The 17,245-nt window shown below is 36.3% G+C and overlaps 1 protein-coding gene across 1 annotated transcript; it reads right to left on the bottom strand.

The window, feature by feature from the left end:
• Positions 1-159: 159 nt before the first annotated feature.
• Positions 160-6,522, bottom strand: LOC111784365 (crooked neck-like protein 1). Its single transcript, XM_023665087.1, has 8 exons — positions 6,301-6,522; positions 3,918-5,162; positions 3,752-3,817; positions 2,905-3,049; positions 2,602-2,820; positions 1,554-1,773; positions 1,263-1,458; positions 160-1,012 (listed from the first exon to the last, which is right to left on the bottom strand). The coding sequence occupies exons 2-8, from the start codon at positions 5,072-5,074 to the stop codon at positions 904-906; spliced, it is 2,112 nt and encodes a 703-aa protein (XP_023520855.1). The 5' UTR covers positions 5,075-5,162; positions 6,301-6,522; the 3' UTR covers positions 160-903.
• Positions 6,523-17,245: the final 10,723 nt, after the last annotated feature.

The following is a 17,245-nucleotide window of genomic DNA, read 5'->3' as shown; positions in this document are numbered from 1 at the left end:
TGCTCGATTATGCTAATACCTTAGCTCGATTGGCCAAACATTGGCAAGAGTTACAATAACTAAGAGAGAGCTGAGTTTCATACATCAATGCTTTGGAAGGTAAAAAGATTTCATTATAGATTCCTCCATGCTGAAAATAAAAGAGAGGAGCAAAAGAGAGAAATAAAGACATGCTTAAATTAATGGAAGAGGAAAGTGTTACAATGTTTCCAACAAAAGAACTGTAAAACAAGACAAACAAAGGAAATTAAACACTGTTGAGCTATTATTTTGCACTTCATCTCCTTATTGGTTGGGTAATGCAAGAACATCAATGGAAGATGCCGACACATACCTTTATTCTCATACTTGAGTATCTTTCACATGCTTGCACTCGCACTCTAGGCAGCGCCGGTATTAAAGTCCTAGGATTCCATCATCTTCAACCTCAACACACTAAATTTCGTGTCAAAATAAAGACAACAGGAGAGAAGGGTTCGGGATACAATTACAAAACTAAAAACAAATTGTAACGATTTGCTTTTTATACATGTACTCATGAATCCATCTTATCCAATATAGGTGAGAACACAATTGAATCCAAGATACATCCTTCCTACTTGATTAATGCAACACAGTTAACTAAAATCCAATTTATGTTATTGTCATGTCAAGTAATCTAAAGCTGATCAGGACAAATTGCTAAAAGAAAAAACTATGAATTTGCATGTACACCAAGAACTAACATTTAGCTTTTATAAATTCAGTGCATACAATTTACGATTACCAGTCACCTCGGGCGACTCCATCGTACTATGAGTATCGTATGAGAGGCACTTGCCAGTTTCTGCAGCAAAACCCATCTTCGAAGTACACAAGCAAGAACACCTGTGAAGGGCAGGGAGTGAAGAAAGAAAAGCCAAACTAATTATCATCAACTTTCTGCTTCTTCCAACGGTATGCAGCTTCAAGGATCTTGAGATTTGTAGTTTGCGCTTCCTCGGGGAACATGTAATCTATGTATTCCTCAAACCTGCCAAAAAAATAGTAACATAATGCTTCCGCACAGTGCACCAAATGGCTCTTAGGTGGACGAATGGGAAAAAAACTGAAATACATAGATGATAATCTCTTCTTTTTTTTTCTTTTTTTGATAACTTGGTGTTGCAGGAGATAGAAATGGAAAATAATCCCCAAATTTAAACGGTATAAAGAATGAAATTTGTCAACTAGTCAACTAGATAGCAATGATGCATGACATGAACATTAAGTTAATGACATACCCAGCCGGACCATCCTCAGTAGCAATTTGACGCCTCTTCTTAAGTTTCTTTGGAAGCTTAGGCTGCACTAAGCTGACATCACCAAGTTCACCGAAACTCGTCTCCATATTCAACCATTCCTCAAGGAGCATAGCTCTCTCCTCTTTCAACTCTGGTGCTGAATTTCTGTAGTATGTAACAGCTTTTTCGAAGACACCTGAAGCATGAAACTGTCAGTCTTCATTCTACTTGAGGGATGACATAGCAAAACTATTGACCTAGAATGAATAAAACAGTAGCAGGCTTCCTTACGTCTAGCGTGTTGAATACATTGTTGCTTCCGTGCATGGAGATGTTCCTGCACATCGTCTTCTGGTAATTCCAAAAGCCTGCTGTCATCCTCCATAGCTGATGCCTCAAACTTGGCATAACTGATCCACACCTTCAAGTGTTTTGTTCTGTCTAGAAGTCTCTCATACAGCTCTCTGGTTCTTTCAAATTCATGCTCTGATATCTCGAAATCAATATAGGCCTACATCAAACAATAAAAATAAGATTCAAATCAACCTCTAACATTCATGATTCATATTTCAAATCACTATAGTCCCGTTTGATAACCATTTGGTTTTTTTACTTTTAAAAGTTAAGCCTGCAAATACTATTTCACTTATGAGTTTCCATGTTTGTTATCAGCATTTTTAATGTTTTAAAAAATTCAGCCAAGTTCTTGTTTTTGACGAAGAATTCAAATGTTTTCATGAGAACTATGAAATCCATGGCAGAAAAATGAGGAGAAAACAAACACCATTTTCAAAAACGAAATAGTTTTCAAATGACACCTAAACAATCAATATTTGTTAAGAAGGGCATAAATAGAACAATCAACTCAAGTGCTCTTCACGCATCAGAACACTGTTTCCAAGGCACATATACATTGCATTTTTTTTCTGATAACAATATTTAACAACTTCAAGTCCATAGACCTTAAAGTAATTCATGCGCCCATACACGTTGAATTGGTTATAAACCTCTTATGTCTAGTTGGCAATAGCATGTAAAACAGGGTTCCTATGAACCAATAGATGCTATTTACACATAGCACATGTGAAGAAAGAAAAATATTAGTTGCTCCAACAAATCTGACCTAAATAAACCATGCAAGAGAGTGAGAGGTCAAACTGGTAAATGAAGAGGTAAATAGTTTCAAGATATATGATAACTTAGAAAAATGAAAGAACTTGACAAACATAATTAAACTATTGGTCGAAAAAAAACTATAAAGTTAAATGACATTTAAGAAGAAATGGCCAATATGCACACTAAATGGAACCTTCAACTAAAGGAATAATTCCTGAATTACCTTCCACAACAACTCTGGCATATCAAGCGCAGGCTGTGCAATTGCGAGCTCAAATATAGACCTGGCTCGCTCGGTTTCACACAGAGATCTCTCCAACTCTGCATACTTGCTCCATGCATAACAATTTTCAGGTGACCACACAAGATATTTTTCATACAATTTACGGCATCGATCTATATTTCCCAGCTGCAGCTCTATCTCTATATACTTCTTGAAAATCTGTTATTAAATAAAATAATAAAATAAACAAAGGAGATAATGTTTCAAACAAGAAAAAAGAAGAAATGAAAATCTATATGTTACCTTATCTTTAGGAGCCCTTCCAATTGCATTGCCTAGTATTTGTCGGGCACCTTTTAGATTCAACTGTCGTATTTCAAATTGCGCAGCTAATAGCCATATCTTTGCAAATGAAAATTTCCCATGAGGAATCAAATTTAGACACTCCCTGCCAAAAGTTATGTTGAATAAAAAAACTGTTTTATATATGTATAACATGTATTAATGATAATCAAGACGGTATGTAATATTTTTCCAAATGATTATATTGCATATTTATCAAACAAACTCTTCACGAGAGAGACCGTAATATAAAAGGAAAATATACTTTTCCCTAACTTGGACATTATCAAACAACACAGAAAGAATTATAGAAGATTCAGCACGCTTCTTCTTCTTCTTTTTTCTTTTTTTATTTTGACCAAAAATGATCGGTTTCAGCATATCTTCTTCGACAAATTCGTGAATTTTGGTCATCGACAGCAAAAGTAAACTTTATCATTTTCATAATTGTCCCCTTAATATAAGTCAAGTAATACACTCACCCAATCTAATTGAGAAGGAGAAGCATGTACTACGTGCCATACCATGACTATGGGTGGACTTCAAGATGCAAACACAACTCGGCGTGGACATTAGAAGATAAATTCAACTATCCAGCCTTAGATGAAGTGAATAAAATCTAAAATCAATAATAAGTTAGAGCAGTTTTATAACGTTTCAAATATCCTACAGTACCAGAAAACGATTACAGATATTAACATCATCTTAGAAAATTTCTTTCCTTCGTTGTTCTCAAGGAAAGTTATTCTTTTCAACAAATAACATCTTAGAAATTGCTATACTGATAACCATGAACAATTCAGCATACCTATATACATCACGGGCATGTTCAACGTCTGCAGCATCCAATTCTTCATACAATGCATAATTGATCCTAAATTGAATAGAAACAAACAATCAGCAAATATTCACAAAATCTCCATACTTAAAACCAAATTAGAGAAGATAAGCATAGGTCGTCTTTTCTGACATACCATAAATAAATGTAACGCTGCCAATATCGTTTCTCTTCGGCTGGAGGAACATTGGATATTGCTCTTTCATACACTTCCCTAATCCTCTCCTTGTTCCCAGCAGCCTCCTCCAATCGTATATAGTCAAACCAAGAGTCATAATTTAGGGGATTCTTCCTCACTTCCTCCTCATATTGAAACCTTCTCTTCCCCACTATAGCATCTTCTATTCCTTCCTTATCCCCGTATTGTTTCTCAAATGCCACAAACTTCCTATAGATATCCTCAGCTCTACCTTTGGGAATATGATCTAGGGAAAACTTATATATACACCGTGCACGTTCAGTTTCCTTACACCTCTCTTCAAATTCAGCAAAAGCAACAAAAAGTTGCTCTGCTTCTTCATCATCAGCCAACTTCTCAACAGCTCTCTCATAAACATTTCTTGCTTTTCCAACTTCCCCATTTTTCATCTCAAATTTTGCAAAACGTATCCATGCCCCAACTTTAGGATGACACTCAACAAAGCGCTCAAATATGCCTCGAGCACGTTCAACCTCATTGTATCTCAACTCAAACTTGATGTAAGAGAGCCAACCTTGCTGGTCTGGCATCCAGCCCATCCACCTTTCAAAAACCTGCCGTGCACCAGCAACATTACCCAGCATTTCCTCCATATGAATGTACTTGTACCATAGTTGGTCCACTCTAGGCAAGAGGGTGACTGCTCGATCCCAAACATTCCTTGCATGATTGATAAATTTATTTTTCATTTCAACCTCTGCATACTTAAGCCAAAGGGTATGGTTCCGATAGTCGACTTCAAGAGCACGCTCCCAAACAGAACGAGCCCGATTGAAGTCCTTCTGAGACTCTTCCCATTGAGCATACTTGATCCAAACACTAATATTCCACCGAACACGGCGTATAAGATCCTCAAATTCCTTGCGCTTGCGGAGACGATAATCAGCAAGTTCGGTTGGATCAGTAATTTTCTGCTTGGGCGGTCTAATCTCTGCCTCTTGTCGTTCACGAGCCTCACGAAGTATTTGCTCGGCAGTTATCTGAATTGGAGCTGGAGTCTTGTTCTTCACCCTAGTGGGTCGTGGCAACTTCACCTCTGCATCCTTTCGAGTGAGGTAGCCTAGGGTTGGATCCGCGTCTTTGGAATAAGACATTATTTCAGTGTAATTTAGGTTTTTTACTTCGAATAAAAAAAGCACTTCTCCTTTAGAAGAGGTTCCTTCTTTGAACAGCAATTGTTCTCTACAAAAAAAGAAAAAAAAGGAAGAAGAAGAAGAGTTATAGCAACGGCCTACAGAATAATGGATCATCTAAATTTCAAATGCAGAGTGAAAATTAATAAACAGAATAGGAAGGTACAACAAAATTTGAGATCAATAATAGAGGGAGTGTGTAAATTTCCTTTCAATGCATTTGTGGCTAATCAATATAACCAAAAACCACAACCACTGCACTGACCTAAAGGCTCAATCCTAAAATATGAACACTTTCTCCAATTAACAATCTTCTTTGAAATTCGGACAAGGAATTAAACCCCATTTTTGCATCAACTTTCATGATTATTTCATTTTGGTCCCTCGGCTTTCAATTGATTTCTTCTCGTTAAAATCTTAATGAGTGTAATCCTTGTTTTCCAACCAAACCAAAACCTAACCAATGAAAGAATAACAGCAAAACAAGCCACGCAGATATACTATTTGAAATCGAACTGAAAAAGCTATTTGGTTTGGTTCAATCCATAAACATGTCATAAACACTAGAAGGGTCACATTGAAGTCAAGCAAAAAAAAAAAGATCAAGATGGGAAGGGTGTGGATCGGTTTTCAAAGAAAGACATCAAAATTTAAATCTTCAATCTTACTATAACAAACAAAGAACCAACGAAGCTTGAAAATGGCGGCGTGATGGGAATGTGAGAGGTGGTGGTCCAATGGCGGTATTAAGTATATGACCTGAAGCTCGAAAATCTGACAGGGATGAAGAGAGGGAACGGAGAGAGAGATGGAAATGAAATCAAACCAACAGAAATTAGGGCAATGTCTTACTTCCTTCTTGAGTACAAATCTTTACCAAAGCCCTCCCTATCTCCAATTTTTTTTGAGTTTGAAACTCTCTATCCTTTTGGATAATCATTGAGTTCAACCCTCGATTAATCTTTTAACAACTCAAAATTAACTTCGAACTTAAAATCTTCAAGGCTTATCTTCCCTTTTTCAACTTATTTTTGCCGCTTCTTCCTACGGCTATCAAAACTAACTGAAAAGCCTCAAATCAAAGAACAAAAACCCCAAATAAATCAGTAGCGTCAAGTCATTGCCCAACTCAGAAACCAGAAAACAGAAGAAAAGAAACAAGCGAGGAAGAGAAAGCAGAATCAAACCTACGAGCTGCGGCTACTCAAGTGCGTCGCGCGAAAAGAAGAAGGGAGAATGAATGTCGTTGACCATTGCCGAATGAAGACTTAGGAGAATGTGGCGAGATCGAGTGAAGAGCTGCCACAGGCAGCGGCGGCGGCGGCGGCGGCCAGAAATAGACGGCGATAGTGAAGAAGCAAACCGCAGGGAGGGAGGGAGTCTGACAGATCGCAGAGGGATCGGGGAAGTTATGGGTTAGTTTCCTCCTTTTTCTTTTGGTTTTTTACTCTTAAAATTTTTTAAAATTTTATTAAAAAAATCCAAATTTTTTTTAATGAAAATCTTTCGAAAATAATCCTAAACGATTCTAAAATAATTTTTTAATTTTTTTCATAGTTAAAAAATACTTTCAATACTATCAATTTTAAAAATAGCATTAATATATTTAAATTTTATAAACGGTCTGTTATCTCCACCTCATAAATTATCTTCGTATTTTTTTAATATTACTTTTAAAATTAGTTCAGTAAATATATCTTTTAAATTTTTTAAAGTGTTTTTTTAGAAGTTCTAAACTTTTTTTTAAATAAAACTTTTGAAAACTCAAATATATAATTTTTAAATATTTTTAAAAATTAAAATTGTATTTTTGAAACTCTTTTTCAAAGTTTAAGATATTTTTGAAACAGGGTGTAAACGGTAAAGTATTTTTTTTTTTAGTTTAAGCATCCATATTCAAATTGTCAATGACGGAGTATTCAAATAAGAGAATCTGATGTTACTATTAAAAAAAATGTTGTCATTTTGAATTGTCACAAAAAGTTCTAGTTCAAAACGACGTCATTTTGATTAGGTAATTTCAAATCTCTTTTCGCCTTCTCTATTTATGTCAATTGTCTTTAACAGACATGTAGCTAATTAAGGTCACTCTTCAACCTAACATATTTTTAGCCCTCATGGTGCATTGCACAAATTAAAAGTAAAGGTAATGATAAAACGACAACGACAAAGATGTTAATACTTGTTGACACCGGTAGATGATGAAAACCAAAGTTATTAGAAGAACTTCTACATGATAAAATCTGGTTTATCTCACAAGTCTCCCTCATCAATGTAACCTTTCCTTCATTTTGCAAACCATCCACACATGTTCGAGAGTATCCAAGAGAAAAAATTGAGAAGTATTAAATCGACAAGATCCCAACCCACTAACCCGCGGTCTATACTTACACGTAAAGTTATGATTAGGTGATGTTTGGCATGTATACATGATGCATATATGAAATATGTTATAGATGAAAGGAGAGAGGAAATGAAATCAATGTTACATTATGAATACAAATCGTGGGACCTTATGCATGATGTATGTCATGTGCATCGGAATACTTTCCCGTTATGTTATGCTAGTATGGATGCATACCATCGATATTTATGTTCGTCATGATATCATGCAAGTCTTTCCTTTTCTGAGGCGTATGGTGACATGTAATGTGTTGTGCCCGACCAAGTCAGGTCCAGGAGGTATGTTTATGAGCCCACCTAGTGGGTCTATGTGCGCGTACGGGGGCCATGTGAGAAGTACCATGTATCCAACCTTGTCCAGAACTTGAATGTAACGACCGAAATTTTCTACTTGATTTAAGGTCGCTACTATAAACATAACCTAAACATTGAATGCGGAAGACTTTATTTAAATTTCATAAAACATAACCTTTATCTTAAAACACAGTCATGGCTTACGTGTTTCGAAAACATTTATAAAACAAATAATCGTTCAAATTAAAACATCCTATTCTAGCCTAAGTCTAAGAAAATAAATATTACTACCCTATGCATGTGCCATGGTCTCGAGTTGCGACGCCGTCGTCAGCCGTACAAGAATGCATTGCCTTAATCTGAAAAATGTTAGCACATGGCTTGAGTATTTAAAGTAAGTGACACCACTATTGGGGGTTAAATACAAGACATGCTAATGCAATGACGAGACCTATCATATGAGTCTATTTTTCCTACGACACTATTCTAATTGGGCAACTTGGATGTGTACCATATACTCTACACACAACCCATACATGCGAATATGGGCTTACCAGTCAGTTCGCATACTATTGGGCCCATTTTCTTGTCGGGCGAGCCTTCTCTAGTAGCTCAACTTTTGCCAAACACCCATTAGAATTAGTAACCGTANTAATGATACTTTGCCTGCCTCGTGGATGTGCGCGTCCGTACCCTCGTGATGGAATAGGGGTATCCCCCAATGCATAAGCACACATAATGCATGAGGTCCCAACATTTTTCCGTTTTCATTATCATTTAATACAACCCCACTAGGATTATGTACATATCGTATCATTTTTCATATCGTTTCAGATATCATTCATCATTCATATCATATTGTTTCTCATTCTTTAGTTCTCATATCATATATAATTCTAACGAGGTTATATTTCATGCCATTTATCGTGATATCATGCTGTATACACACAATTTAAGAGACCTAACATAACGTTCTATGCTTTTAACATAACATTTCATCATATACATATCATACTATGACATATTACATCACAATGTATCATATCATAAACATGTCATATCGTAAACACTTCGTGGTCATATCATTCCCTAACTTATCATAGCTTTAACGTTCTTATATCTATCACAGTCATATCGTTACGTGAACGTACCTTAGTCATATCATCACAAGAACGTATCCTAATGCTATCGTTCTATCAATCTATCACAAATCTATTCCTTTCTACCCGTAACCTAACTGTATTCTTTCATCAATCTCTCCTATCCATAGCACTCCGGTATGTAACATAACCTTAATGTTTCATGAATGTATCTTACTCATATCATTACATTTCGTTTTGTGCATCCTTCTCGTATCCTATCTCAAACATATCATTGAACACATCGTACCATAATTATTATCATACAATTCACATATTATAACAATACATAACATATAAGAAACATATCGATCCAAAGACAATTCACACATATCAATATATATGACACGTGTAGAACCACGGGGCACGTGTCAACATCAAATATAAAAATGCCCATAATATGGTCATTTACCTGGTTAGCTTAAGTCGTTGTCACGAATATATCTTTAATGAAAGTTCGATTCCGTCCTTTGAAATCCAAGTCAACCTACCTTGGTCTAATGGTTAAAAGTCTTGAAATGTTATATATATATAATGATATTTTCACTAAATATCTTGTTTTCTATTATTATTATAGGGAATATATTGTTAATGGACAAAATTTAATGGAGTTTCTTGTTCATATTTCCGATTTTATTTTTAAATTCTGTTCACCAAATCTTTCCTCAATTTTCCCTCCTCAGTTCTGATTGTATAAATAGATTTTCATTTTCTAAACAAACAATCTCCTACTCGTATTTATTTTTTCTAAACAGATATTATTAGCCAATTTAATTAGATATTATTGGCCAATTTTAATCTATTGTTTACCTAATCTTACAAATTTATATAACTACCAACAAAAATCTAATTAATTAGATAGTGGAAATGAGATTTGATTATTACCGATGAAATATTGGATAAAGGAGAGTAGATTTGATCCTAAATTAATTTCTTATCACCATAACTACAAAGCAAAACTAAATCTGAGATAGAATTTTACAGTAATAACAAACCAAAATTTTTAAATGCAATCTGCTTCTGTTGAGAGCCATTTTACTTTTTTCTTAAACATTCTTCTGTTTATTCTTAGACAAACTGTGATATTGTGCCCTGGGTTGAGGAGAGAGGATGAGAGGTTAGTGGAGAGAAGTGTGTAAGTTTTATTTTATTTTATTTTTTTATTTATGAATTATTATTATAACTATTATTTTGACGTATATTTTTTTAAATTTTATTTATTTGTTTATTTATTTATTATTATTATTTTTTTTTTTTTGCTATTACATTAAAAGAGCCTAAGGTCATGTTACGATTTTAAAGGTAGGTCTCAATCATGTATTATATGTGATTGCATTACTAACCCCAATAATGGGGTGACTTAATGAGTATTTCTTAAAATATTCAAGCTACATAGTACCTTATATTTTTCAAGTAAAGGCAAAATGATCATGCATAGATGACGTTGAATGCTAGAAAGACTATGAAAGTTAGAGTAGATCATGATAGGACAATAACATTGAATTTAATTAGTAGTTGGTAAGTGTTTTATTCCAATTTATTTTATGTTCAAAATCAATGTTATCTCTATTTATGTTTTAGACTGAATATGTAAGTCCATGACCTTATTTTAAAAGTATTTATTATGAGATTTCGCATGTGTTTAAAACATGCATGGAGTGATGTCACTAATTTTAGGATAAGAAAATAAGAAAATTATGGGTGTTGCATTAGATCTGCGTCAAAAGTTCGTTTTACCCCTGTAATTACATTTTTTACCTAAAGTACCACAAAATCCTTAATAAACAATTTATTTATGATCGATCATAAATCAAGTCTCTCGAGTCAATGAGAGGGTGGACCCCATTGTTCAAGTCCCAAAATCAATACTTAAAATAATAACTCGTCCACTTTCCTTACATGGAAAGGAGTGAATTCCATCTCATCATATTATGACTCCCTATTTAGTCGAGTCCCCAAAATGGTAAGAATATTGAATTGACTACAAAGTCATTCTCACCCACGCAAATTAAAGATAAGTCTTCAGAGGCAAGAGTTCATAACTCACTCAAGATTAAGATCAAGTTGCATATGAATCATTAATCTTTTTAATTAATGGATTTATAAAGAGAGATTAAATATTTCTTAGTCCAGTCTTATACAAATTCATTGTATAGGATACCCCACTCACATGTGTAACGACCCTAAATTTCCACATACTCAGAGTCGCTACTAGCGTCTCATGCTCATCTCTAATGTGAAAAAATAACTCTTACATGAACATCATTTAAACTTGAACTTCGGAAAAATGCTTAAAACAACTTCTTCTCTGAAAAACATAGTCATGGTCTTACGTGTTTAAGTACGAAATACTGAAATTTAGAGAAGATAAAAATAAATAAAAAATAATTTAAAACAATAAAATGCAAAACAACCCATTCTAACTTAAGACTAGAAATTTAAATGAGTCTACCTTATGCACGTGCCACAGTCTCTGCACGTGCCACAATAAAATGCAAAACAACCCATTACCTGAAAAATGATGTGGCATACGGCTTGAGTATTTCGAAGAATACTCCGCAAGTGGCCCCACTATAGGGGGCCATGCAAATGCATACACATGCAATTATGATTTAGGGACCTATCTCTAATCATCATAAGGGTAGCCTTCAGTCTCAGAAAAATTGGATGTGTAGTACTTCCCTACACATGACTCACACGTGCGAGTGTGAATCCCCAGGGCGCTCGCACACCCCTTGGACCCTCTGGTCAAGCTAATCTGTAGCGTCGTCTGGAGGTTAGTGGAACCCTATAGTGTCATGCACCTCATGAACACCCTCATCTGTGTGCATTCGCGCTCGTGCACATTCGAACTCATCATCGTACTATGCGCGTCCTCGCTCATCATCTGTAGGGGAAGTAGCCCTATGCTAATGAACATACGATATGCATGAGGTCCCTCTAAGTTCATCATAACGTCTCTTCTGACACAACTCTCTAGTCTCATCTCTTTGTTACTTTAGGTAATACATACTCGTGGATATTTATATTAATATCGTTTTCATGCTCTTAGGGTTATGTCCTATGTTGATCTAATGACATGATGCAATATGGCACTCATCATCATATATCATGCTTGAAAACATCATCATATTAAGGTAAACGTCACGCAATCATCATACTCATCATATTGCCATAAAGTGCATCAAGCATACCAAGTACGCCATTCATATAACATCATCACATCATTATCTAACATCATCAAGTCATCATATAACATCATCACGTCATCACATAACATTATCACATCATCATATAACATCATCACATCATCATCTAACTTCATCACGTCATCATACAAGATCAACACATCATCATCCAACGTTNTGTGAATCCCCAGGGCGCTCGCACACCCCTTGGACCCTCTGGTCAAGCTAATCTGTAGCGTCGTCTGGAGGTTAGTGGAACCCTATAGTGTCATGCACCTCATGAACACCCTCATCTGTGTGCATTCGCGCTCGTGCACATTCGAACTCATCATCGTACTATGCGCGTCCTCGCTCATCATCTGTAGGGGAAGTAGCCCTATGCTAATGAACATACGATATGCATGAGGTCCCTCTAAGTTCATCATAACGTCTCTTCTGACACAACTCTCTAGTCTCATCTCTTTGTTACTTTAGGTAATACATACTCGTGGATATTTATATTAATATCGTTTTCATGCTCTTAGGGTTATGTCCTATGTTGATCTAATGACATGATGCAATATGGCACTCATCATCATATATCATGCTTGAAAACATCATCATATTAAGGTAAACGTCACGCAATCATCATACTCATCATATTGCCATAAAGTGCATCAAGCATACCAAGTACGCCATTCATATAACATCATCACATCATTATCTAACATCATCAAGTCATCATATAACATCATCACGTCATCACATAACATTATCACATCATCATATAACATCATCACATCATCATCTAACTTCATCACGTCATCATACAAGATCAACACATCATCATCCAACGTTATCACGTCATCACATCATCACATAACATAAAGCATAAATGACACGTGCAAGGGCCACTAGGTACATGTCGTCATACATAAGATAAGTCTTTCGACCGAGCCGATAGTAAGACCACCTACCTGATTAGCTTAAGTTGTTGTCACGAATTTATCCGNTCATGCACCTCATGAACACCCTCATCTGTGTGCATTCGCGCTCGTGCACATTCGAACTCATCATCGTACTATGCGCGTCCTCGCTCATCATCTGTAGGGGAAGTAGCCCTATGCTAATGAACATACGATATGCATGAGGTCCCTCTAAGTTCATCATAACGTCTCTTCTGACACAACTCTCTAGTCTCATCTCTTTGTTACTTTAGGTAATACATACTCGTGGATATTTATATTAATATCGTTTTCATGCTCTTAGGGTTATGTCCTATGTTGATCTAATGACATGATGCAATATGGCACTCATCATCATATATCATGCTTGAAAACATCATCATATTAAGGTAAACGTCACGCAATCATCATACTCATCATATTGCCATAAAGTGCATCAAGCATACCAAGTACGCCATTCATATAACATCATCACATCATTATCTAACATCATCAAGTCATCATATAACATCATCACGTCATCACATAACATTATCACATCATCATATAACATCATCACATCATCATCTAACTTCATCACGTCATCATACAAGATCAACACATCATCATCCAACGTTATCACGTCATCACATCATCACATAACATAAAGCATAAATGACACGTGCAAGGGCCACTAGGTACATGTCGTCATACATAAGATAAGTCTTTCGACCGAGCCGATAGTAAGACCACCTACCTGATTAGCTTAAGTTGTTGTCACGAATTTATCCGTAATGAAAGTTTGATTCTGTCCTTTGAAATCCAAGTCAACCTATGTGAGTTCATGACCTCAGTTTCAAGTTCGAACTTCTATAAAATTATTTCTCTAATTTACATTGGCCCATGTGTAATGTATTTCATCTGTTTTTTCACATATCTTCCTTTTCTTTGTTCAACTTTTCCTTTTCCTCTTTGTATTTACCCTGCTAAAAATCTTCCATTTTCCTTTGTATATATATACATACTTTATTGTTGAAAAATATTGGCCTCATTGATTCTAGTTATTTCTATAGCCTAACATGCTAATTAAAATCTAAATAAGCAATAGATCTAATTCTGAATAATTAGATAAAAGAAAAGGAAATCGGATTCCAACCTAATTTCTTGTAACATGATTGGATGTATGAAGAGGAGATCCCAAAAAATGACTTACCATAATAACAAAGCAAGATCTTTCTCCAATTAAATCTCCATGATTTGTCTCTCCAATTAAATCTCATCTCTCCCCGTAAATCTTGTTGTTGGTATATTTTTTTTAATTGTTGCAAGAACTACCTATGCATCATGTATTCTCAATTTTGATTGAAGTTAATTGATGAGAGATAGTTGGAGAGGAAGGAAGGGTTAATGGGGAGTAGTTTAGGGAAAATTATTATTTTTTGTACGGTTGTTACAACATGGCTCCACATGAACGATTTGGATCAAACCATTTGTAACGATTATAAGGTGAGCCGTATCAATAGTGTTACCAGGATTACACACTCAACCTTATTCTTATACTATAGACTGTTTATGTTATTACTTGAACAGATCAACTCGTAGGTCAACCATATATACTGTTGATTAAATTAACAACTTTGGATTTTTATATCATGGATAATATTAAATTGTAAAATAAAATAATAAAATTATTATTAAAAATTAAATAATTAATTATAAGGCTTTAGGGCATAAATCTCAACACTCTCATCTCTAGTCTTCCCTCTGGTTTCAATCTTTTTTGTCATCCGATCTCCCCTCTTTAAGTTGCCTCCGTTGAGATCTTCTCTCCTTCTCGGTCTCTATTTGATTTTTCTATCACCCAAGTTTGAAGTCAACATCACGCAATTGGTCTGACAAGCTCGTGATCTCTAGTAAAGGTGGTCTCTTTAACACACAATCATTTCATCTAGGCCATGCTAAACCCTCTTTTGTGCGTTTATTCCTGTAATGACTCACTTTTAATGTTTCGACTTATGGAGCGCAGACATACTAACTCAAATGCATGCCAAATGAAAAATCATGAATTTCATAAAGAGATTTTTAAGAATAATTTAAAACTTTTTACAACAATTTTTTCGAACACAAACATTTACAAAACATGCTACAAAATATATGCGGGGTTTACAATATTAGTAAGAAAAGAAAATACATGTGAAGACTTATTCCTAATACATGTCCTACAATCCTACTGTTCGTTATGCTCCTGTCTCGACTATGCAATATCAAGCTCCTTCGAAAAAATATAAGAGTAGTATTGTGAGTATAAAAATAATTAGTAAGTAATCTACTTGTAGGCTTTAAATCGTTCTTATGTCTAAATAAATTCATAAGATGTATCTCATAATTCATCTCAATTCATGACTAACTCTCTTCTATTTCATAGGCTATCTAAAGATAACTTCTAGGTAATCATAGCTTGATCATGCAAAATTCAGATTCTTAGATTACCCAATCCCATCACATGGTTCTATTGGGACCCTTTCGTGTCATCAAATTTATCTATACCCTTCATTCTCAAACCCTAAAGTACTTGCTCTATAAAGCTTGGTTCAAATCATCAATGCATACCATTGGTTTCCTAGGAGTATAATTGTAGCATCACAATATTTAAAGAAAATAAATAAATGAAAAAAGAAAAGAAGAAAAAGGGAAAAATAGGTAATTTTGCCATCGAGCCGGGTACAAATGGAACCCTAGCAAAAGTCCTGCAAAAGAGGAAAAAAAAAATAATAATAACGGAGTCGTTGGCAAGACCGAAACTCCAGCGAACGCTGGAGTTTTCGTTCGCACACGACCCACAAAGGGTGGCCGAAGTCTGGGTCGCCAAGGAAACTCGATCCCGACCTTCAGCCACCCCAAGACACGTGCAAAGAAGAAAAAAATAAGGGAAAACGAAGAAGAGAGAGAAACTCCGACGAAACTCTGACGAGGCCAAACCCTACGCAATCGATGTCTAAACCTCCATTTTACGCAACAAAAGTAATCCCAGAGCCTTTTACACACATCAGGGGTAGATTTCGACGAGTCCTACACGTTGTACACCGTCGACAAGGGAGACAGAATGTCGGACTTCCGAACCCTTCCAGATCCGGGAGTGTGAGGCCTTTACGAACCAAACCAATACCAAAAACAGAATTAGGGGGACAAAAAGACTCGAGAACGGAGGAAAAAGGACGTCGAAACGACGTTAACGAGGAGAGAGAGAGGTTGCCGGAAAATAAACGTAGGCAACCGGGTGAAGAAGACAAAGTCTGACGCGAGGGCTAGATCTTGCGACCCAAACCGAGTCCAACCACCGTAAGTCAGCCCAACACCCGACGACTCCCGTGGCCTAGTTGCCTCAGCCCAAACCCGTAAGCCCAGTTACGGCCTAACCCATTAGCCCCGACTCGAGAGCAAAAATCCAACCGACCCGTGACCCGCAAGCCCAGTCCAACGCACGACACGCACAGCCCAGCCCACCTACACGTTCCTTCAGCCCAAGCCGGCCCATAACCCGTGAACGACCTGAAAACCCGTGAGCGACCCGTCAACCCGTGCCTCGACCCGAGACCGCTACACACGCGTCGCCCTCTGGTTGTGCCATGTGGCACATTTGCAGCGCGACACCCCTCGGTTCCAGAGGCTTAATCGGCTCGGTGGTGGCTTCTCGGCTCTGGTGGCTTATTCGGCTCGGGAAACCTATTTTCGGCGCGTTTGTCACCGTTCCGACCCTCCCAGACTTAGTTTCGGCCCCGTTTAAGGTAAAATAGATCATTTTAAGGTCGTATTTTAAAAATTCAAATTGGAAATTAATTATGTTTGTGAAATACTAACGAAGGTGTCGAATGATCCAATAGGAACCAACCACCAACGGGAGCGTAGAACGTTTACGAGGAGCTAGGAGCTTACGTTTATATTTTAGGAAGTACTTCGGCTAAGGCCTACCAAGTAAGTGGCTCACCCGTCGTAGGTTACGCGTTATTTGTTATATGTTGGCACGTGCCCATGGATTTACACGTGTCATTAAATTGTATGCTAGATTGTTGTGCTTAAGTACGTAATCATGTGAACGTGAATGTATGCTAGGTATATAATAAAATAAGATTATATACCTAGCAACGGCGCCANAGAATAGCTGATCGCTTGTGGATGTATAAAATA

This window comes from Cucurbita pepo, unplaced genomic scaffold (genome assembly GCF_002806865.2).
Source record: "Cucurbita pepo subsp. pepo cultivar mu-cu-16 unplaced genomic scaffold, ASM280686v2 Cp4.1_scaffold000192, whole genome shotgun sequence".
Lineage (NCBI taxonomy): Eukaryota > Viridiplantae > Streptophyta > Magnoliopsida > Cucurbitales > Cucurbitaceae > Cucurbita > Cucurbita pepo.
The sequence above is the reverse complement of the archived record's forward strand: the minus strand, read 5'-3'. Positions and strand labels throughout refer to the sequence as shown.